The 25034-nt window shown below is 31.5% G+C and overlaps 2 protein-coding genes across 2 annotated transcripts; one reads left to right on the forward strand and one right to left on the reverse strand.

Annotated features, from left to right (window-relative positions):
• Positions 1-336: 336 nt before the first annotated feature.
• Positions 337-23775, forward strand: LOC115887914 (tetratricopeptide repeat protein 37). The gene is made up of 19 exons (XM_030907447.1): positions 337-467; positions 527-759; positions 813-1008; positions 1068-1422; positions 1654-1886; positions 1943-2215; positions 2270-2446; positions 3538-3698; positions 3758-3893; positions 4563-4747; positions 4962-5144; positions 5328-5542; positions 5750-5934; positions 6162-6375; positions 9751-10008; positions 14621-14774; positions 16073-16271; positions 16397-16585; positions 23408-23775. The coding sequence occupies exons 1-19, from the start codon at positions 384-386 to the stop codon at positions 23657-23659; spliced, it is 3882 nt and encodes a 1293-aa protein (XP_030763307.1). The 5' UTR covers positions 337-383; the 3' UTR covers positions 23660-23775.
• LOC115887915 lies at positions 6391-9709 on the reverse strand. The gene is made up of 6 exons (XM_030907448.1): positions 9052-9709; positions 8505-8642; positions 8306-8437; positions 8000-8132; positions 7748-7879; positions 6391-6569 (listed from the first exon to the last, which is right to left on the reverse strand). Exons 1-6 carry the CDS (start codon positions 9155-9157, stop codon positions 6476-6478), a joined length of 735 nt encoding a protein of 244 aa, XP_030763308.1. The 5' UTR covers positions 9158-9709; the 3' UTR covers positions 6391-6475.
• Positions 23776-25034: the final 1259 nt, after the last annotated feature.

The following is a 25034-nucleotide window of genomic DNA, read 5'->3' on the forward strand; positions in this document are numbered from 1 at the left end:
CAAAGATGCCAGCAAAACAAGTCAAAGTACAAAAAAATAACAAAATACTCCAACCTGAGTTTATAATCAAAACAAATATTTTATTTCTTTATAACAATAAAATTTAGATAAACTGCTAGTAAGAAGGAAATAATTACGAACAGATATTTACATAAACTTTATTTAAAATATTTAAACAGTTTTTATAGTTTTTTTTATTTAAAAAATTTAAAATAAAATAAATTAGATAGAATTTAGATAACTAAATATACATCATACATCTTTCATACGTATGCAACTAAATATACACAATCAATAAATGTCAATTCTTTATAACCTCAATTATTTATTGTTGTTTTGAATTTTTTTAAACTTTAAAGAGAAACATATTTATTTCCGTAATTATGAAAGACATAAAGGTTTTATTGAAAGAAACTCGCGAGGCAATAGCGAAAAAGGATTTTCAAAACGCTCTAAAATTATCAAAGGTAAATAATAGTATTTTATAACTTAAAGAACAAAAGGAATCCACACTATCAATTCACAGACGATTCTTAAAGAAGATAAATCTAATTATATGGCTATGGTCTTTCTGGGATTTTCCTTACAAGAAGTAGGACCTATTGAACAAACCCCCAAAGCTTTTCAGAAGGCTATAAATTTAGCTCCAACGAATCCTTTAGCATGGCAAGGTTTGATCAATTATTACGAGAAAATTGAGCAAGAAGATGCAAAAACTGAGTTGATTAAAACTATTTTGTCTTATTTGGATGTAGAAAGGTAAATTTTACAATGTTTCTAACTAGAAATAAGACTAAAATTGATTTTTGTAGTAATGAATCTAAGTTGGAAAAGTATTGTACTAAATTAGTTGATATTAGAAGTTTTGGTGATATTCTTGATATTTGTAATGCTTTATACCAGGCTTGTCAAAAGTGTGAAGACGAAATTAAACTTAGTATTATAAATAAAATAAAAGTTATATTAGAAGATGAAACAAAAAACAGCGATCCAAATTATTTAATTTTGGTAATATTGAAATGAAAATTATAAAAATTCTTTCTTAGGATTCTTTTGGTAATTTTTAGTACGAAAAATATATTCCAGAATTGATTTTAAATGGATGTATAAGTGAAAAATGTTTTTCTAATTTTCTTGCAATTTTATACAAAGAAAAAAGTTACATAAAAACATTAGATACAGCTATTGAGATGAATAAGCTTTATCCTACTAACATTGTATCATTTTATTGGATATGTAAAATATATAATCAGCTTTGGATAGAAGAAAATCCTGATGTGAACAAATATGAAGACAAGATTGAAGAATATGTTGAAAATGTCTTGAAATTGGAACAGGATAATTCTATGGGGCTTTTTACATCTGCGATATTTTCTTTAAAAACTAACAAGTATTTAGAGGCAAAAGAGAAGCTTTTTAAAGGTATGTGAGTGTACTTTTTTCTTATAATACAGCAAAAAGATCTAAGATATCTTTACTATAATATTATTAAGATATGTGCTTGATTCTTGCTGCAAGAAGGTTGAAAAATATATAATATTTTTTTATTTATTTATTAATATCTCTGAAATATCTTAGGGTTATGTAAAGTCATCTAAAAAGATGCCAAAAATGTAAGTTCTTTATTAAAGGCACACATGTTTTTTTTTTTAGTTACAAATAAAAGCCCTGGTTTGATATATGCTTGGTTTTTATATACAGAAGTATTAATTTATTTAGAATACTTTGAAGAAGCTTTAAATAGTCTAGAAAGAACCAAGAAATTATCACAAAAAATGGAAAATTCACTTATTTCTCAAAACATACCTGCTCAAGAAGTAAAAGTTTTGAGCATGTCAAATGATCTTTCTGATTGGGAACAAGCAGCAGATTTATTCTCTAGTGAGGCAAGTTATATAAACTTAATTTTAGTTGGGTGTCTTAATTTTATTTTAATTTGAAGGGATTTGTAAAAGAAAAGTGTCTCTTTTATGTTGCTGATATTTGCATTAATTTGGAGAGGTATTCCGAAGCTTCTTTGTACATTTCTGAGTTCAAAGATGAAGAAAAATATAACTTATTGAAAATTAAGTTACTAGTTAAACAGGAAAAATATCCTGAAGCATTAAAACTGTTTGAAAAACTTAATTTTAACTCAGCTGAATGGTGGATGGAATTGGGAAAGCTCTACTGGAAATTGGAAGAATATCAAAAATCTTTAGAACCGTTTTTAAAAGTAACTTTTAACAGGAATCATAGTATTTTTATTTTAATTTTATTGAATTTTTAGGCTGCAAAAAGTAATCCTGATAATTACAAATGTTTCTTTTGGTTGGGTAATGTTTATAATCAGTTTAATCAACTTGATAAATCGCGTAGATGTTTTGAAAAAGCTTTTAGTATTTACCCAAGTTCATTACAGACTAGTTGTGAGTTAAGCAAGGTGTACAGGAAGCTGAAAAATTGGGTATGTGTTTTTATTAAGGCAAGAACATGTAAAATAGGGTTACTTAAAATTGGGTATGAATCAACGACTAAAAGAATACAAGGACGCGTAACGCGCATATGCATATACTGGCTGGATCAAAATCTGTGATGTAAAATTATAGGACGCCATATTTTTGATGCCAAACACAGGAGCGATGTTAAAAATTTATCATAAAAATCACATAGTGCACACATACCTAATAATAATAGTGCTGTTAAAAATTTATCATAAAAATATATAAAAATCTGACTTAAGCTTTTTTGAAAAAGTCTTAAATCTTTTTAATGACTTAAGTCTTTAAAATGATTTAAATAAAAAAAAATACTTACCTAATAGTACGAGAGCTAGCAACGTCGGAAAAAGTATTTTAAGACATCTGGCTCTTTGATATATCTTTTACTATGCTCTCTAGAACAGCAAGCGGCCCGTTTGGCTGCCGGTAAACGTTGCGTTCCCTACTGCTCGTTGAAAGAAGATTCTATAATTTTATTAGACCTTTAAATTCTAGTATTGAATATAAATCGATCATGTCTCCATAGCACAGTTCGAATCCGGGTCAGGGCAAAGACTTTTTTATTTTATTTTCGTTTATATTCTGATAGTAAAGTATTAAATATTTGTGTTTTTTAATCACCAGATTTATTTAATACTTTACTATCAGAATATAAACGAAAATAAAATAAAAAAGTCTTTACCCTGACCCGGATTCGAACTCTGAATCATCGGTTCGTGGTCGGAAACTCTACGCACTGCGCTATGGAGACATGTCCGATTTATATTCAATACTAGAATTTATAGGACTAAATTAATAAAAAATATAGGACCTTCTTCCGATGCGCAGTAGTAAACGTAACGGGTATCGGCAGCCAGACGGGCCGCATGCTGTTCCAGAGAGCATAGTAAAAGATATATCAAAGAGCCAGACGTCTTAAAATACTTTCTCGAAAACGTTGCTAGCTCTTAGACTATAAGCTTTCTGTGAGCTTAGCTCTGATAGAAGCTCTGATAGATCAAGTCATAACCACAAAAGAATAAAGAATATTTAAAAAAAATCACACTGTATATTTTAGGATGCAAATTTGCAACTTTTACTAAGCATCTCACAGGACGTTATCAATAAAAAGAACTTGTGGGCGTGGTTACAGCTAGGACTGACTTATTTTGAACAAGGAGACATCCTGAACAGTATAAAATATCTGAGAACTGTTGTGCGTTACAATCCAGAAAGCGCGTAAGTAAAAAATAAGAGAGAAAAAAGATGGTTTCTGCAAGATTATATTAATATTTTAGTCATTGTTGGGAATCGTTGGCAGATGCCTATTTTACCAGAGGCTCTTTTACATCAGCTCTAAAATGTTATGAGAAAGCATCGAGTTTGTCGGAAGATACACTTTATTCTACTCTGCAAATAGCATATATTAAAAAGGTAAGTAAGATCTAATCTTGTAAATTTTGCAAGGAAAATTGATTTTTTTGAATAAAATAAAAATTATTCTCGTAAAACTCTTCTCTTCTCTTCTCTTCTCTTCTCTTCTCTTCTCTTCTCTTCTCTTCTCTTCTCTTCTCTTCTCTTCTCTTCTCTTCTCTTCTCTTCTCTTCTCTTCTCTTCTCTTCTCTTCTCTTCTCTTCTCTTCTCTTCTCTTCTCTTCTCTTCTCTTCTCTTCTCTTCTCTTCTCTTCTCTTCTCTTCTCTTCTTCTTCTCTTTCTTCTCTTCTCTTCTCTTCTCTTCTCTTCTCTTCTCTTCTCTTCTCTTCTCTTCTCTTCTCTTCTCTTCTCTTCTCTTCTCTTCTCTTCTCTTCGCAGTCTCGCATAATATCAACTAGTCTCGCCTAGTCTCAACTTGTCTTAACTAGTCTCGAATAGTCTATTTCTTCTCTCTCTTGTCTTGTCTCATCTCGTCACGTTACGTCTCTTCTCGTCTTGTCTTCTCACCTATCCTCTCCTCCCCTCTCGTCTAGTCTAGTCTCTTATGTTCTCTTCTCTTTTCTCTAGTAAAAAACTTCCTTTCCTTGTAATTAAATATTTAAGAATGAAGGTTAAAGTATATTAACTGTTTTTAACAAAATTTTGTATGATTTTTTTTGGTCTTTTAAAGATTTTAAAGGAATATCCAGAAGCTAAAGTGGAATTTGAGAATATTCTCAAGGTAAACAGGGAGTATGTTCCTGCGTTGAAAGGCCTAGCTGAAACAGCCTTGTGTCAAGCTAGAGCTTTTTTCAAAGAAGAAAGATTGGAAGCGGCTTTGGAGTGTGCCCAACTTGTAACCAATAAAATTAGTTTGTAAGTATCAACTAATAAGTTTTAAATTATTATTTTTTTCTAAGAGTTGTTCACATTTTTGCAGGAATTTTTGCATTTTTATCGCATTTTTTTTCTTGGTTATTACAAAAATATAAAAAATTTATTAGACAGTTTAATATATTGACCCTTCCATCATTGATAAAAACGTTCGCATCATTTAAAAAAAATTGTAAATAAGAACTATTATTTTTAGGGCCATCTTACAAAGAAGCGAGTTGTCATGTCTATGGAAAATTTTCGGCGATTGTGTTTATTTTGTAGCTAAATTACCCGAAAAATACTGTTGTTTGAACATATCCAAAGAATTTCTTGAACAAGAATCAACCGGATACGGACGATATCTTGAGAAAGATGAATTATTTAATTTCGCCACAAAGTAAGAATATATTTATATTAAAATTTACATTTTTTACAATTTTTTTCCAAACAAATCACTAAAAAAACACTTTAGCACACTTTTAGAAATGTAAATATTCGTTTTATGTTTATAGAAATAAGTAAACATAGAAGAGTTGTAATGAATTTTTCGAAAATCCTAATATAAAGATAACTTTTTTAGATGTTTCTGCAAAGCAGTTAGTCTGGCCGAAGACAACCCATACCTTTGGCATGATTTAGCCGTTTGCTATCTAGAACACGCCAGACAAGTTTCTGAGGAAAACGTCAAAGAGAAATTGACAAATTACTCAATACAAGCCGCGCAGAAAGCTGCCGACCTTGACACAACGAACTGGCAACACTGGAATCTACTTGGCTGCATCCATTTCTTCAAAGGTAAGAGAAATATCTGAGAATGAACGACTATAGGGAATTAGTTATTATACTTTTATATTTTTTTACATATTTATTTCACTATTTAATGTTTTAAGTTGATTTAACTCATGATATCTTATGGAACGCAGTAAAGAAACGGTGTTGCCAATAGTTGAAAATAATCCTTGATTCAATGGATTATTATTTTAGTTGCACTATGTTTTTTAGGTTCTTCTACTGGTATGATCCAACATTATTTTATAAAAGCCGTGACTGTCGATCATAATAGCGCAATATCTTGGACGAATTTAGGCGTGTTATACTTACTCAAAGGTGATATAAAGTTGGCGAATAAGGCTTTTGCTGAAGGTCAGAGGACAGATCCTGATTATGTGAACAGTTGGATTGGACAGGTATTAAAGTATTCTTACAGATTTCGTGGACTTTTCGCCTATTTTTTTCGATCATACTGTACTCGATGTTATGTTAATTTTTGATTTTTTTTTTTCTATAAAATCTGGTGTGTTTTTAATACAAAAACCAAATGTTTAAAACAAGTACTGGTGTTTTTAACATGTTGTAACAAAATTTTTAAAACAATACAATCCTGGTTACAATTCTAGTAGTATTTTATTTATAGGCACTGATAGCTGAAAATCTAAAACACAAAGACACCATGGGTCTGTTTAGGCACAGCGTAAAGCTACGTCATCACGATCAAGGCTGCCTGGGTTACGCAAACACTGTCTGTGATGCCCTAATCAACAGACCTTTGAAGGACCGAACCTTTCACTACTTAATTTACGATATGCACGCGATTCCTGTGGCTTGTGACGCAATACAGTGGTATATCGGTAAGTAAGCTTTTATTTGATCACACGTTATATACATTTTATCACATAAATAAATAAATTAATTAAATAAATAACTATCTCTACTACATTTTGTTGAGTTTTATCGCGATTCCTTACAGCTTTCGTACAATTGACTGCAGTCTTGTATTGATGATATTGTGACGTTGGGTTTGTATTCCTGATATGAATTGTCTCTGAAAATTAAAATGGAATTAGTTAAAATAATTGGCAGATTTTGAGTTTGCTCCTATTTTGATTAGGTCTAAACAGACAAAAATTGTTATAACGATAATGATAAAACCATTGAATAAAAATAAACTAAAGAAGAGATTATTTAATAAAATAATATTTTTATGATCTCTTTAGACACATTTCAATTTTGAGAAATTATATTTTGTATTATTTCTTCTTTGGTTTATTATTGGTTGTAGATAAAGTGTTAAAATTTGAATTGTGTCAGGACTTGATAATATTATTGTGAAGCTTAGAAAAGAGACTAAAAACATAATACATATTGGAATATCTAAACACTTGTATGTGTCCTGTGTTATCGTACCATCTATAACCATTTGTTGTTTTATGGTATTATTTCTTATTCGTTGTTGTCTGTAAATTCACATTGCTTTTCAAATGGCATCCATTTCTACGGCCTCTATCCTCTTCTTGTATTTCTCAGTTATTCTCCATGTTTCTGCCCCATATAAGAGGCTACTCTTTATCATGGTCTCATATATATTGAGTTTTCTTCGCTTTGTTATTGATTTGCTCCGTAAGATTACATTTAGACATACGATTATTTTTTTTTTCGCGTTGATAATACATTTCTCTATTTCTCTGCCATCAGTTCCAGTGTTATCAAGTGTAATTCCCAGGTATTCATACTCTTGACACTGAATAATTTCTTGACCGTTATCCAAGTTCAAATTTCCTTCTTGTGTGCCTATACGTAGATATTTTGTTTTGTCTATGTTATGTTAACTGTCATGCCCCATTCTCCGTATTCTTCAATAAGTTTTCTTAGCATATATTGCATATCATCTTTGTCATTTGCGACTATTATTTGATCGTCTGCGAGTTGTGTGAAAGTGTGAACAAACATTCATTGTCAATCTCTATGCCCATACCACGGATGTTTATTTTCCAATTTTTTAATGTGACTGCAACGTATATTTTAAAGAGAGTAGGGGAGATGCAACAACCTTGACGTAGGCCTTTATTGGTTATAAACGTTTCCTGTAAGCTCTTTTCCTACCTTTATTTTTGATTTTGCGTCCTTATATAGGTCCTTAAGAGCTGTTATATATGTATGGTTAATGGTAGATTGGGACAGTGTAAAATAATATTAAAGAAGGAATTAAAGTCTATGATTTACCTTAGTAAGTCCAAACCAGTTCGAAGAATCACACTTTGGTTTGAGTTGAAATCTGCCTCGCAGACAAATTTCTTCTTGCAGTTTTCATCTTTGATGCCCATTTCATTCAAAGCCATGTCTGTTATATTTAAACTGAAATCAAAAATTGCTTATATAAAATTACAGATACATTTTAAATATTGTAGAGCTGATATGTTTTTAAGAGATATCACTGATACGAATTTGAGAAATATCACATTTTATACACAGTACCTTCTTATTTTCCTTACTATATCAGAAAAGTAATCATATATACTATTAATTTTTCTGGCATGTGTATTTTTGATCGTTGAGTATCTTTCGTGTTGTCCATATGCATCTTCTGGAGGATGGTCAACAGAAAAATCTATGAAGAACACATATATGCAGTTGGAATTAATATAGACACTTATAAAGACACCTCTATGTTATTTTAATATATGTACTATATTATCGGAAAAAAAAGGTGCCAAGTAACCTTAGAATTACCGAGCAATGGCATTTTCTAGATCATACTCTATTAATTAATGCATTTTTTACCTGGTGAATATGACGAGAAATCTTTAGACGCGTATTCAGGAGGTCCACCACCCCAACTACCATGATCGAAGTGGTGTTCGTGAGGGTTGACATAGACGATCTTTTCTTCATGGTGATGGTCTTTATCTTTGCCTTAAACAATAAAAGATTCAAATTATTAAAACCCAAATCCGCAAAGTTGATTTAAATATGTACTTACGTTTCATGTAGTCCATTAGTTTTATGATACCAAAAATTTTAGCGGCAACGGCACTGATGGTGAAGATAGTTCCAAGGAAGAATACTATTTTTAGTTTGACAGCTAAGAACGTCAAGTAGTATAAGAAATGGAGGTGATCTAAAAATATGTAAAGTCTCATATTATTTAGAAATTTAACAGATTATATGCTAGCAGAATTTCGATGTACTATTATATCTTTGGCACAAAACATCCCCCTTTAGAATTTTGACTTATATGTCATAAAATGAAAGTAAAAGAAACGCCCCCTTGAGTTTGTTCGCGAACTAAATTCATGAAATATCGATCCCAATTTTTTTTAAATATTACAGAAACATTTTTTTTAATTGTAACGAAATAGGTATATTAAAATTATATTATTATACTTATTAAAAATTACAATAAAAGATTGTAATTTATATGATAACATATAATTTAATTTTAATATTCCTATTTTGTCACAATAAAAAAGTTTATATCAATACCAATCTCCAATAATAATTATATTATAAAAAATATAAAAACTTACGAAGTCCATGATGATGATGATGCTTCTTCCTATAAATAACAGGTCTCTGGGCACAACAGACCGCCAAAATTGCCGAAATCACTATCAAACTCTTCAGATTAATCATCTTATCGATCCGGTAATTGTTCCACTTTGATCTTTCGATAGATAGACTTCCTATTTATAAGAGTCGATCGTTGTTAAACGCAAGAAGCGAAGAGATCTCGTTGTTTATGTTAGTTTTTCGCACCCTGTAGCTAATTGGTTGGATAAAACCGAAAGTACAGAAAAAAAAGTTTCACTGATGTTGACGCGGCGGTCAAAAGTCGGTCAAAAAATTTTACGTTTTTACTTTCTAGAAAGGAATTCCGATTAAGGGATAATTTTTGTTTCTCAGCATTTTGCCACTAAAACAGAAATATAGAAAAAATAAACATTTCTGCCTTGTTAAACTCTACTCTATGCCCTGGGTTGCATGAATACTGGCAAATTTTAGATTTGCAAAAATTGTGTAGATGTTTCGCCAATATAAAATTTGATACATTCACATGCTATTTTGTATATCACATTTTTTGTTTGTTATTCAATCAATTAAATGATCAATATCAATTAAAATTGATCTAAGTGTATTTTATGTGTTTGAAACATGTTCGTATGTTATAGTGTTTCCCTATCTTTCTTATTATTTATAATCCTTATTGCAGCATTATTTTTTTCTAGAAAAGCACCCGGAAGATGGTTGTGCCTGGAATCTTTTCGGGATACTCCTGGAAAGAATGGGGCTCAAATACTCTGCTAGAGACGCCTTTGAGAAAGCTTTTAGGTATTCTGGAAAAGAAGACAGAGAGAAAGCCAGGATAAATTTTGGCAGGCTGCTGTATCATACAGGAAACCTGCCGAAATCAATTGAGATGTTCCATGACGCAGATGAAGCAAGTTTTAGCAGCGGAAGTGGACTTGCTTTGGCATTATACAAAAGTAAGTATAAACCCGTTTGAACTCGTGAATATATTTAGGCCACGAGATTAGCATTGGAAGGGGTATATCTATTATCACGACATCCATTTTGAAACCTTTTTTATGTCACTTATAAAGCGTTCAATAGATTTGTTTGATTTGTCAATAGAGTTGTTGTTGATTTGTCAATTGATTTTTTTGTGTTGACAATTCTCTGAAATGGGACATGCATATCGACGCTTTGTCGAAAAAATTAAGCTCTGCCTGTTTTGCATTAAGATCTGTTTCTAAGGAGCTTAACTTGTCAGTGGCTAGAATTGTTTATTATGCACTTTTTGAGTCGCACCTCAGATATGCTCTTCCATTCTGGGGTACGTGTTGTGCGACTCAATTTGACCGCATTTTCAAGCTCAGAAGAGAGCTGTTCGATATTCACTGGGACTAAACAGCAGAACTCAACTCTTGCCAGGACTTTTTTAAAAAATTAAAAATATTAACTCTTCCTTCCATATTTATATTTGAATCCGTTTGCCTAATACGTAAGCATCTATCAGCTTCTCAAGAAAGGCCATCTCACACTTATCCACTCAGGAACGCGGAGCAAGATCTTTATCTACCTACTCCACGCTCAGAGTTAGTTAAAAGTTCAATATTATACAACTCGAAAAAAATGCACAATCACCTGCCATTTGAAATCAAATCCATAACATCATTTTTTTCATTTCGCAAAGCATTGAACTCTTATTTACTAGACAAGGCTTTCTACGCCGTAAATGACTTATATTTTGATAATCTAATGTTTGGTCTAATGTTTGCTATTACTATATTAACTATAAACTTACTAAATATTTTTGAATCTGATTTTTATTTTTTTTATTCTTTGACATTGTAAGCATTTATAAATGTTTATTTTAAACAATAAGACTGACAATGTAATTTGTCTATTTGTTTTGTATTCTCTTTTGTTTGTTTAGTTTACCTTTGTCTACAAATTGTAAAATTTTTTGACAATAAAGGCATTTATTTATTTATTTATATTTGTTCTTTCGGAGGACCATACTTTGCGCAAGCGCATTAAAAATTAAGAAGTTTTTCTAATATTATCACAAGTGTTGTGGATTAAATATTATTTTATAGGTAGTCATTAAATGAAGCAAAAACTATTTTTTTTCTAGAAATTTTGCAATTATTGTCAATTTCTACGTTATGGCAGATTTTATCTAATGAGGTAACACCCGGGGGTAACACTAAAAGCTATTTTTGCTTTATACAGTTGCCTTATATTTGCAGCTTAATGAAATAAAAAGACTAAAAATGGACTTTTTCGTTTAAAATGTTAAGGCATTTTGTATTTCTTGTTAATGCAATTGTTATCACATTTTTGTGAACATCCTGTATATCGGTTACTAAAAAAAAAATAGTAAAAAGAATCAAATTTGGTAGAAAGAACTTTTGCTCTGCACTTTGAATAAGAAGACTAAGGAAGGAGCATAATGCTATCCATGTATTCATGCATGGTGGGCGGAAAAGCCACCATAAAAGCTCTCTAGGGTGGGGATCCTTGACAGTTCTGTTTGACGATTCATTTGACACATTTGAATTTGATTTGAAATTTTGTGGATTTGTCAGTCTTTACGGAGCTTATTTTATGTTATTTATTATTTATTCTACTACTGATAGTTGTATAAAGGTAGTAAATCTAGATGGAAATTGTGGCAGAACTTAAATTAACACTGTGTAAGTGACACTATCGCGATTTATCGAAAAAGACTCTAAAATAGTTGGTTGTGTAGCGTGCGGTAGATCTCGGCAAAAATTGAGTGAAATAATGGAACAACTTTTCGCTAGTAAGTGACTATATAATATACATACGTGTAGTAAACCGATCATTTATGAAATTCACTTAAATTAACTAAATTATATATTTTTCTTGCATTTTAGCTTTTATTTATCACTTGTCAAAGATTAGATGTCAAAGAATTTAGATACGTTAATTTGACTTACCTGCTTCAGTAGCGTATCGGATGTTTGTGTTAATAAATACTTATTATAACTTATCTATTTTTATTAGAATTATATATTTTTATAACAATTTTAATAACTACCAACATTTATTCACAACGTAAAATAAAACAACAAATTATTGAGCTACCCCACGTCTACCCTACATCATAGTTTTACATTTTTTAAATAAAATTAGAACGACACTGATAAACCGGAATTTAAGTCGGCCATATTTGAGGCCCATCGCGGTGTAACTAAGATTTTTGATATGCTCCTTCCTTAGTCTTCTTATTCAAAGGCTCTGCAAATGTCATTTTGAAATTAAAAATATTTCAGAAACAGTTACTAACAACTTATGTATAGAATATTATACATGAAATGTATTTAGTATTTAGTATTTAATGCAGAAACGCGTAGATTATTCCATTTAAAATAAAACATATTTGTTTTTGTGGTGTTGACAGAATAATGTTGAAATTTACATCTGCTTGTCAAATTAAGCCTATCCATAATAATAAAAACATCATATTTACTAAAGGCGCAAATTCGAACTACAAAGTAATATTTTTCAGCACCAAATAAGCAAAACAATAGTAAATAATGTGGCAGATCAAAATTAATATGGTGTATTTGTTTATATACAGATTTTGAAAATATATATCGGTATGCATATATAATCATTCATTCACAAAGTGAGAGTATGACTTTTTTACATGTTTTCCGATGTAATTATCTATGTTTAAGGTGATCAAACAATAGTGTTTACCGGTCTAATTTGTATATAGGGAGTCCTTTATTTACCAGAACAAATAGAAATTTTCATATTTTTAAATGTGCTTATAGATATACTAAGTACGATTTCAGATTTTGAATATAGTTGATTGAATTTTTGAAAGAAAAAAAAATTAGGAGAGTGGAGATTGATTGATAATTGATTTCAATCTAATTACTTTTGTAGTTTTACTAGTTTTATTACTTGTATTGCTGAGTTGTGTTATTTAAATCTCTTTATTACATAAAATTCTTGTAATATCTTTATTAAATACTTATCTAACATCAACAAAAATACACAAGAAGATTAACAATAATAATTGAAGATATTTATTTGTTGAAGGTAAAAATGCTAGACTTCTTTGGCTTAAAACCTACATTCTGGCGTTTTAAAAAAGCGACGAGTTTGTGATATTTTGATATGTCAGTCTTTTCCCTTAATTCTAGAATTGCCCGTATCATGTTGTACGTAGCCCAAAGAGTAGATGGCTTTTTCTGCTTTGCCATGTCGCTAAAATATGCCATCAAGACTGTCTCCGAAGCAATATTCTTAGCATTTCTTTCGGCACACCATTTTTCGTATACTTTCAATGCTATTTCATATCGCCCCCTACTTTTCTCTGGAAGTAAACTGGCTTCTGCTCTTTTTGCAGCTTCTGTAAGTTTTGGTGGAGTACCAATATTAAAGTAGTCTTCATTATCAGAACTTTCCGACAACATTCTGGCTTTCTATATTAGATAAATTCGAAAAAGCGAACGAGAAATTCATAACTGTCACTTAGTTGTTTGTTTCGCTGTTGAAGGTTTGCGCCATAACAACCACTGGTACCGGTAACTATAGATATGGAAATGCCAAAACAGAAAACGACAAATTTTCGCATATTTATGTTTTTTTCAAAATAAAATACTGTCCCTATTTTTTAATTAATGATGTGGTTGTAAATATAATAGTATACAAATCTCGGAGGAAAGTTTTCATTATTTTCCTCCTCGGTATGTAATATACTATTTTTTCATTCATCGATAATACTCATTTTTTAAAGCCTTTTGTTATCTGGTATATAATTCTGTCATATATTAAATAAAACATCGGTAGCGTTCACGAAAAAATAAAATTACAAAGAAAATTAACTTTTAAATAAATTAGGTTTGGAACTCCGCTATCGTCCGCAATTGACAGCTCACGTCAAGCTTCGGTTGCTCTCAATCAGTCCAGATCATTCAGTTAATCAGTCATCCGTACTAAAAGTTAGAAAAAAAAGCCTTCGCTTCACTGTTAGACGGTATGAAAAATTAGCTGGTTCAGCTAGTGCATCTGTAGTTTATTCAGCAAAAAAAATGACTTTCACAGACGAAGAGCAGTGAAAAATAGGAAAAAAATATTTCTTGATTTGTTTAAAATTTCTAACAATTGATTCTTTCTGCCAGTTTATTATAACTTTTTTCACTCATGTCGTTAATAATTTGACATAAATTATTCGAATGTGTTAAAAATAACACACGTCTTGATAATATGATTTAACGAAATTTTTCTATAACAGTTTTATAATTTTTACACGTTTGTGATGAGATAAGTTCTAATATTTATTTATATTATTAAGAAAGTTATTTTTTAGGGCAATATACAGTGAATCACAAAATACTTTTTATATTGGGGTTTAATTTTTGACTACTTTTACAACAAATAAATATACCAGAAACAATCTATAACGTTTATTATTTTTTTAACTTTAAAAAGTTCCAAAACCTAAGTTATTTGAAAATTAATTTCCTTTGCAAAATTGTTAAAAGTTTTTGATTATTTTGAAGTCTCATATATTAGAACAATACATATTAGCAAAAACTTACAATATTTCAGGTGGTCATTTCGAAGAATCCTACGCGGTATACGAACAGGCCCTCCATTGGCTGACCGACAAACAAACCAACCAATCAGACGTTCTGGTGGCGCTGGCATCAATGGCATATAAGTTTCAAGGTCCCGAAGCTGCTAAAACACTGCTATTTCAAAGGTATTTCTTCAAATCTCCATTTTTGTTTAGATTTTGAATATTATTAATTGAATGTAATGTTTACCATCTCTGAGAAAACGTGTGCCAATACTATTTCAAAATTTTAAATTTATATAATGAAACAAGTTTTTTTGAAACCTTTTAGTTCGGTATGGATTTTAACGTGGATTCGCTAATGAATATAATTTATAATGATATAAATAAATATATGGACATCGGAAGAGAAATGCATCTGTTAAAACAAATATTTTTTTCTATATTTAAAACAATATAATTGAGTAATATGTCATTATCTATACTAATATATAAAATCCTTAAGTGACTGATTCACTGATTAATCACGATCCTGCTCAAAGCACTCAACGTAAGAAGCTCAGTTTTGGCATACAGGTTGATTCTAGGGTGTAGAAGTTCGATAGGAAGGGATTTTTCGAAATACCAGTTCTAAGGGGGTGAAACCACCCCTCAAATATTACAATATTTTTTATTTAAAAAACGGTAAAGTTTCCGAAAAAACGCTTAAACTCGTATATTTTATTTTGTTTTTTTTTTACATATTTTAAGATTTTTTAAAAATGTATACAGGGTATTTCGAAAAATCTGGTCATTGATTAATCACGATCCTGCTTAATGCGCTTGACGTAAAAAACTGATTTTTGGAAAACGGATTGACTTTAGGGTGTAGAGGGTCGATAAGAAGGGATTTTTCGAAACTCGAATTTTAAGGGGGTGAAACCACCCCTCTAATATTAGAATATTTTTATTTAAAAACCGGTGAGTTTTTCGGAAAAACTCTTAAACGCGTATATTTTATTTTGGTGTTTTACATATTTCTTTTACAAGATTTTTTAAAAATTTATACAAGGTTTTTCATAAAATATGATCATTTAGTAATCACGATTCTGCTTAAACTGCTTGACGTTTAAAGCTGATTTTTGGCAAACGGATTGACTGTGGGGTGTAGAGGTTCGATAAGGAGGGGTTTCGCGAATCTCAAATTCCTAGAGGGTGAAAACGCCCCTCAAATATTACAATATTTGTTATTTAAAAAACGGTTAGTCTTTCGGGAAAACGCTTGGACACGCATAATTTATTTTGTTTTTTTAATTCGACGCGAACGAAGTCGCGGGTACACGCTAGTAATTTATAAAAAGTTGTTTAATTGTAGAATTGAGTAATATGTATAACTATAATATATCTTCCTCTAAAATCTTCTTGAATTTAATTTCCAAAATCGTACCTTCAAATTGACAAGACAGACACTAACATCAGTTGATAGGGCTATCTTTATTTTTTAGTATTGAACTAAAACCTCCATCACCATGGAGTCTATTTGCCACTTTTTCACTTGCACTGTTACACAATGATGATAAATTGGCTCAGTTGGTTTGCAAGGAGTTGGCAGACGTGGAAAAACATTTGGAAGAAGTAGAAATGGAACAGACAGAGTTCGTGTATCATTACGCCACACTTTTGGCTTATTACTACATAATTACGGTAAATAAAACTATTTTATTAAAATATCCTTAACAAAACTATAGTCTATCTGGCAAAACTGTCATATTTTCTCGCTGGACAAATAAAATAGGTTTGGCGCATTATATTTTTTTTTTAATTTATAGGATAATAAGAAAAAAGCTATAGTAGAACTAAGCAAACTAGTTCATAAGTACCCCAATGAGAGTTCAACGTGGCTGACATTGTCTATGACAATATTTCGACTGCAAACTGCGAAAAAAGCTCTTGAAATAGCGGCAAGATGTGCCCAAACTGCTATCAAATTAGGCAGAACCAACACAAATGTGTGTAAGGTAAGAAAGAAAATTTTGGGTGGACTTGTTTGGAAACCGTTTTTTTTTATTTTTTTCTCCATAGCCGGATTTGATATAGGAAATCTGCCCCGCGGCTTTTTTGATTCGCACTCAGGGAATCAATTTGGTGTTGAATCAAAATAATTCACCTAAATTTTTAGCTCTTTAACTCAAACGGTTCTCCAGATTTTCAAAAAAACCTGTTTTTTCAATTTTATTTTTATTTTTATAGTAAAATACAAAATTAATTAATGATGATTTTTTTTGTAATTTTTAGAAGTCTAAGACATGAAAAAATAATATAATCACTCACAGTACACTACGGGTCCTCAGACCGTACGGGCGTCGCTCTGCGTTTTTGCTCTGAACATTATCTTGAATCTTTTTTCCACCTTATCTTTCGGCAATAAATCGGTGTGTTTGGTTTTTGTGAACAAAAATAATTAGACTATAATGGCTAAAGTATTCAAATGCTGTAAAAACAAAATAAATAACAACTGGATATGTACTGTATGTAACAACATTTTCCATCCAAGCTGCTGTAAACGTACAAAAAATTACGAGATAATCTCCGAAAATTTTATCTGTTGTTCATCTGACTGTCGGGAAGCTTTGAAGGATGAAGAAAATGATACAACTAAAACACTGCAAAGTCTAGTACAGGAATTAAAAACAGAGCTGCAACAAAAAACGCCTATATAAGTAGATTAAAAAGAAACTCCCAAGCTTGCCAGGAAGACTTCTCTGTCATAGAGGATGAACTGGAAAACCGGGTAAAGAAATATGAAGACCAGATCTCCAATTTAAAGGCTAAAGTAGAAGAACTGAATCTTGAATTGATAAAATGGAAGACAATGGAAGACTCTACTCCTCCACTGGCTCTGGAAGCAGCTGTGGAGAGTTCTATTAGATTCACTCCTGATTGCTCTATTACGACAATGCAGGTACCAGTTTCACCAAAGAATCCAGTACCAATTTTACCAAAGAAAACCTGTCAGTTCCGGCGCTTGCTGGTGATGGGAAGTTATTATAGCGTGAAGAATATTCCGAAGCTTCTTAAACTTAAAAGGAACGCGGGAAGTGATATCAACTGTCAGTTCTCCGCAGAACCCCTTACCATTGGGACCATGGCCAAAATGGGTACTAATCTTAGTGAAGCTTTTGGTAGGGAGGACCATGTCATGTTGTTCGTAGACCCACGCAGTGCTAAAGAAAGAACGACTCTGACCAGTTCAGCTGTAAAAGGGATGATGGACCTGTACAAACATACAAATCTAATTATTATAGGGGCATGTCAAAGTATGACATCATATAAACAAAAACAGGCTGTCTATGAGTATAACCTCCTTATGAAAAAGAGCATACATGCTGTGGAACGTGGTGGAATTTTTGTATCGCTTGATCAGTTTACACCAGATGACATGTTTTCTTTACGGAGGCAGCAAGCAGACTACATGATTAAAAAGAATTTGGCAAATTTTATATATAAAAATTATCTAGAGCATACTGAGGAAATGCCACAGGCCAAATTATCCTTCGAAGAACGACTGAAGAAGCTTCTGGGTGGTAAACAGGATAATTGGCGTCCTAAAATTACAACTTTTCCGGAGACATTTCCGCTGCCGTCTGATGCCTTAAGGGGACCAACTCTGCCTGCAGTTCATTTAGATAGCCCACTACCAACCGACATACAACAAAATTTTCGGAAACGCTACCCCAATATAGAACAACAAACCAATTAAGTAACCTGAACCTACACATTTACTACCAAAATGTACGTGGCTTACGAACTAAAACCGTTGTACTCTACACTAGTATAATCGCCGATGATTATGATGTTGTCCTGTTAACTGAAACGTGGTTGACTGATGGTTTTCGTGACTCAGAACTCTTTGATGACCGGTATATAGTAATGCGCAGAGATCGAGAGAACGGCAATTCAGATAGAAGAGGCGGAGGGGTTTTAATTGCTACCAATAAAAATATCCGCACTCAACTGATTAGTTCACAAAGTTTTGGTGCCAGTGATTTTCTTTTAATACTATGTAAGTTCAATAACTATGTATTTTACGTGTGCTGTCTATATGCCCCGCCAAATTCCGATATCGCAACTTACACTTCTATTTTTGATTATCTGGATTCCATATTGAAAGATGGTGATCCTATATATTATTAGCGGGCGATTTCAATCTACCTTTTTTTCCTGCTGTTATGTGTGACATAAGTTCGTCCCTGATGCATTTCTTATGTTTTAATAATTTAGTTCAAGTGAATAGTGTTTATAACTTTCTCGGTCGTAGGTTAGATCTAGTGATAAGTAATATAAATAATTTAGCCGTACAAAAATGTGTATCTTCATTGATTGTGGAGACAATTATCATCCATCATTACGCATTGATTTTAGTGTCAAAACAACTGATGTTAAAAAGATAAATTCTGTCTATACATATGACTATAGTAAAGGCAACTACTTGCTATTGCATAGTATGATGAGGGATGTTAATTGGGACTCCCTCTTAAACATATCTAATCCTAATGATTGTATGTCTGAATTATATTGTAAACTTTATAATGTTCTCGATAAAACAATTCCAAAGAAAATATCCTCTAAAAGCTTCCACAAACGAAAATTTCCGCATTGGTTTTCTAAAGATCTTATAAAAAAGATAAATATTAAAAACAAAATGCACAGAAGAAATAAATTTTCTATTGAATTCCGAGATCTCAGGACCAGTATTAAAGCTCAAACAAAGGTTGAATTTCGGGAATATCATAAAAACATTGAACACAATGCGTCACTCGATCCGAGTGGGTTTTGGAAGTTTATAAAGTCTAAATCGCAGGGCAACGGGGTACCTGAACATATTATTCACAACGATACATCCTACGAGGGAAGTCTGGATATTGCTAACGCTTTTGCAAACTACTTTAAAGGAGTTTATGAACCGTCTGAAATCGATGTCTATTCGGATTTCGGTGATTTCTGGGGCAATTTTGACTTCGTTGAAATAACAAATGACATGACTCTAGCAGCTATAAAGAAATTAAAATCGAAAAAGTCCGTTAGCACTGACAATATCCCTTCTTATATTTTTAAAGGATGTGCCGAAATACTAGCAAAGCCTTTGACTCATTTATTCAATTGCGCTCTTAATACGGGAGTATTTCCCGATACATTAAAAAAATCAATAGTGGTTCCAATTTACAAAAAAGGCGGAATTGATAAAATTCAAAATTACAGACCTATTAATCTACTTAGTCCACTTGCTAAAGTTTTTGAAATCATACTGCATGAGAATTTGCAACTTTTAATCAATGAACACATTGTGAAAGAACAGCATGGATTCCTTAAAGATAGATCAACTATTTCTAATTTAAGCGTTTTCACAAATTCAGCATCCCTTGCGATTGATAATAAGCAGCAATTAGATGTCATCTATACCGATGCTGAAAAAGCATTCGACAAAGTAAGCCACAAACTACTACTTAACAAACTTATACATTTTGGTCTTTCCAAAAAAGCTTTTGAGCTGCTCAAAAGCTATCTGACAGATCGAACCTGTACTGTTAGAATAGGCAACGAAACATCTGACGCATTTACTGTCACTTCAGGAGTTCCACAAGGGAGCAGCATTTCGCCATTGCTGTTTATTCTTTTTGTGAATGATCTTCCGGAATGCATAATGCACTCCGAGTGTCTTTTGTTTGCGGACGATTTCAAGATTTACAAAAATGTTGCCTCCGAGAGTGACTGTATTGATCTTCAGAGTGATTTGACAAATGTTATGACTTGGTTTACAAACAATAAAATGTTTCTTAACATCGAAAAATGTTCATTTGTGAGCTTTACACGTAAATCAACCAGGATAAATTTTGAATATCGTATACATAGTGAAACTCTGACTGAAAGTAGGGCTATCAAAGATCTGGGTATAACGTTTGAATCTAACTTAAGGTTTAATCTACACTATCGAAACATGGTTAATAAAGCATATCAAATGCTGGGTTTTCTCATTAGAAACTCTAAGCATTTCAAACAAATTAGTACGTTGTCCAAACTGTACAATTGCTTAGTTAGGCCTCACTTAGAATATGCATCAATTATATGGACTCCTACAGCGGAATGCAATCGCGATCTGATTGAGAAAATCCAAAAAAATTTCTAAGATATCTATATTTTAAACAAAATGGTGTTTATCCAGTTTTCCCTCTGCTGGTATCATATAAAAACATGTTAAGCTCATTCAACTTCCAGGATCTACACGCCCGAAGAATCGTACAATGTTTAATAATATTATATAACATAATAAATAATTATAAACTCAATAATTCAGATCTAATAAATAATATCAAATTTCATGTCCCAAAAATTAGCCTACGTCGCACAACAAATTCAAATAAAACATTTAATATATATACGGTCAGTTCTTATATGTGCCACATCCTGGACGAATGTAATGCAGTGTTAAGTCAGTTTAATATAGATATTTTCCATACAAATGTAAAAGAAATAAATAAGATCCTAAATCATACCTCCTTCACCACAGTGAAGTGATATTATACCTGCACATTTTTGTTTTTTTACTTTGTATATTTTAGTTTCAATTCAACTATTTTTTTTTATTTATTGCATTCATTTTATGTACAGTAGTTTTAGTTTTGTTAAGTTAATTTATTTAGATTTAAGTCCCTTACCTGTAACAACTATTCTTTTGGTGTTTGTAAGGAGTAGTTTAAAATAAAATAAAAAATAAAATAAATAATCATGATTCTTAAACGAAAAGCCGATTTTTAGCGGAGGAAAAAAAATTAAAATCTTCATTTTTTTAACCTTCGTGAAATATGTCACTCACTAAAAGTCGTCAGAAAATTTCTTTTATACCCCTATACACTCAGTAAATTTTTAGAATTTTTTGAAGTGGTGGAACAATAAAAAAAAATTAAAAACTCATTTTTTTTCTAAAATCTTCTGTTTTAACTAACTTATATTTTTGTTTAGTTTAAAAAAGTGCGTAGAAAATATTTTTTCATTAAAAATACATCCTTGCCAGACATAAACATAAAGATTGTTATAAAAAAATGAAGATATATTATTATTTATTCAGCTTGACGCGAATTTTTCAAAAACTCAGTCTTTACGTAATAACTATAAGCAATATCATTGTGAATTTGAAGTAAAAAAATATTTTCTACGCACTTTTCTAAACTAAAAAAATATAAGTTAGTTAAAACTAGGGAATGCAAACCCGCAAATGCTGGATCCCGCAAATGCGGGATCCCTCTGAGATTTCGCGGGATCAAAGTTGCGGGATTTACCGTGCGGGATCGACACATTACTAACCGAAATATCGATCTCGATCAAGGTTAAACCGCTTCGTTTCGGGCCGTGCGTCGACGCTCGGAACCCGGGGGATTCCCCTTACGGCTTGGCCATTAAAAATAAGTGAAACAAACAGGTTAGCACAGCAGGTTAGTTATTAGATTTCTTTCTGGCGTATGTGCGTAAGTGAAGAAAAGCGTTTAACTAGTACTTGTGAACAATTTCGTCAAATAAACTGGCGGACATAATTATCGGAACAAGCAAAATTTTAGGGTAAATTTAAAGTTGAATATCTCTTAAACTAAAAAAGATTTTGGGATGCGGTTTGGACCAGGTTTTAGATGCATCTATTGTGATTAAGATGCTATGTGGTTTTCGAAAATATATTTAGCGAATTCTCGTATACAGGGTGTTTTATAAGAGTATGAAAATTTGGCCAAGAAACTTTTTTACCGCAAATTTACAATTTTTAAAAAATCGAAATTTTTACCAAGTACGACTAATATCTATTGAAATTAGAAAAAACAGTTTGATCGGTTTTTTAATTTTTTTGGTTTTAAGGAAAATACGACGTTTTTTCGAAAAATACGCATTTTTAGTCATACGTATTGTCCTAAATGGTACAAAAAGCTTTGCACATTCTGCGTATGCCAAAAAATTATTGATATAGAGTGTATCTAAAAGCAGATAACTAACACAAGTTAAAAAAAACTTCAACGTCAGAATAATATTTTTATTTATAAAATAAGTAGATAAATTATAATAAAATTTAAGTTTATTTAATATTAAATATATTTTTTGAACACCCTGTATACATCGGTGCAAATTTCTATACAGCTAGTTTAAGATACACGCTATATCAATATATTGTGGGCCTATGCAAAATGTGCAATGCCTTTTGTACCATTTAGGACCAAATGTATGACTACTGTTTACAGTACCGCAATTTTGCGGATCCGCGGGATTGATTGCTTTAATCCCGCGGGTTTGCGGGATTGAGATTTTGGTGCGGGATTGCATTCCCTAGTTAAAACAGAAGATTTTAGAAAAAAAATGAGTTTTTAATTTTTTTAAAATTGTTCCACCACTTCAAAAAATTCTAAAAAATTCCTGAGTGTAAAGAAGTATAAAAGAAATTTTCTGACGATTTTTAGTGAGTGACATATTTCACAAAGGTTAAAAAAATGAAGATTTTAATTTTCTTTCCTCTGCTAAAAATCGGCTTTTCGTTTAAGAATCTTGATCATATTATTTTTTCATGTCTTAGACTTCTAACTATAAAAATAAAATCAGTTTTTTTTGAAAATCTGAAAAACCGAGTTAAAGAACTAAAAATTTAGGTGAATTATTTTGATTCGACAAAAAATCGATCCCCTGAGTGCGAGTCAAAAAAGCCACGGGGCAGATTTCCCATATTAATTCGGCTATACCCTCTTATTTTAATTTCTTTTTTATTCAAATTCGTACAAAAAAACTATTTAGATATTTGTCCATTTTTTCAGGTATTATATCTGGTAGCTTTATCGTTTTATATGGCTGGAGACTCAAAGAAAGCTCTGATCTACGCTCAGAAAGCTGTACATGCTACACCGAACTCTTCCGAAGCTTGGGCCATGCTTACACGATTATTAACGTCCAGAAAGAACGATCTCCCTGAAAATTATTTCATCAAAGTAATGGATTTGCTCGATAGTGCGCAAAAATCAAACAATGTACTAGTCACGTGGTTTAATAAACTAAAAATTGTAACTTAATCTGTTTGTTGTTTGCTTGCACAGGTACAAAAAAACAAACTAGCCATATAACTTGACGTGCGGTTTGATAAATACCACACAATCGAGAAAAAAAAAGTGTCATAGTGACTTATAAAGTGACAACTTATTTATTTTTATTTGAAATACAATATGATGGAAAAAAAATGTTTTCACTAGCAGCTATTAAATTGAAAGATTTGAAGGACATGTTTGAAAAAGTGTAGTTTGAAATGTTCCTGATGTTCAAAAAATCCTGCGATGGCTATGAAATGAAGATGGCTGTCATTTTAAAAGTAAAATTATATGGTGAATGTCATCGATGGATTATTATAAATTATTATTAAAAATTAATAACATTTATTGATTCAACATAAAACAAAACAATAATATTATTGAGTCTTAAACAAAATTATCATACCACTGATAAACCCCAGAAATAGTCAGCCATATTGAAATACTAAAGCTTGATTTTCATGCGTCCGTTATACGTTGATACGATGGTCCGACGGTGCTCTGATTGGTCATAGCGTTTTCGCGCCACTTTTCATCCGTAAATATTTTACTTCAGCCCGTCAACGGATCCGTTCATACGATAACGGACGTTTTGACACTTTTTTGACAAATTTAATCTAACCTTGATAAAAATATAAGTAAAATACTTTGAATAAGAAGACTAAGGAAGGAGCATATCAAAAATCTTAGGTCCACCGCGATGGGACTCAAATATGGCCGACTTAAATTCCGGTTTATCAGTGCCGTTCTAATTTTATTTAAAAAATTTTATGTTGTGAGTAAATATAGTTGGTAGTTATTAAAATTGTTATAAAAATATATTATTATAATAAAAACAGATTAGTTTTAATAATTACTTATTAACACAAACATCCGATACGCTACTGAAGCAGGTAAGTCAAATTGACGTATCTAAATTCTTTGACATCTAATCTTTGACAAGTAGTAAATAAAAGCAAAAATGCAAGAAGAAATATATAATTAGTTAATTTAAGTGAATTTCATAAATGATCGGTTTACTACACGTATGTATATTATATAGTCACTTACTAGCGAAAAGTTGTTCCATTATTTCACTTGATTTTTGCCGAGATCTACCGCACGCTACACAACCAACTATTTTAGAGTCTTTTTCGATAAATCGCGATAGTGTCATTGTTAATTTAAGTTCTGCCACAATTTCCATCTAGATTTACTACCTTTATACAACTATCAGTAGTAGAATAAATAACATAAAATAAGCTCCGTAAAGGCTGACAAATCCACAACATTTCAAATCAAATTCAAATGTGTCAAATGAATCGTCAAACAGAACTGTCAAGGATCCCCACCCTAGAGTCCTTTTTCCGCCCACCATGCATCA

Source organism: Sitophilus oryzae, unplaced genomic scaffold (assembly GCF_002938485.1).
Source record: "Sitophilus oryzae breed Bouriz unplaced genomic scaffold, Soryzae_2.0 scaffold_682_pilon_pilon, whole genome shotgun sequence".
NCBI classification, from domain to species: domain Eukaryota; kingdom Metazoa; phylum Arthropoda; class Insecta; order Coleoptera; family Curculionidae; genus Sitophilus; species Sitophilus oryzae.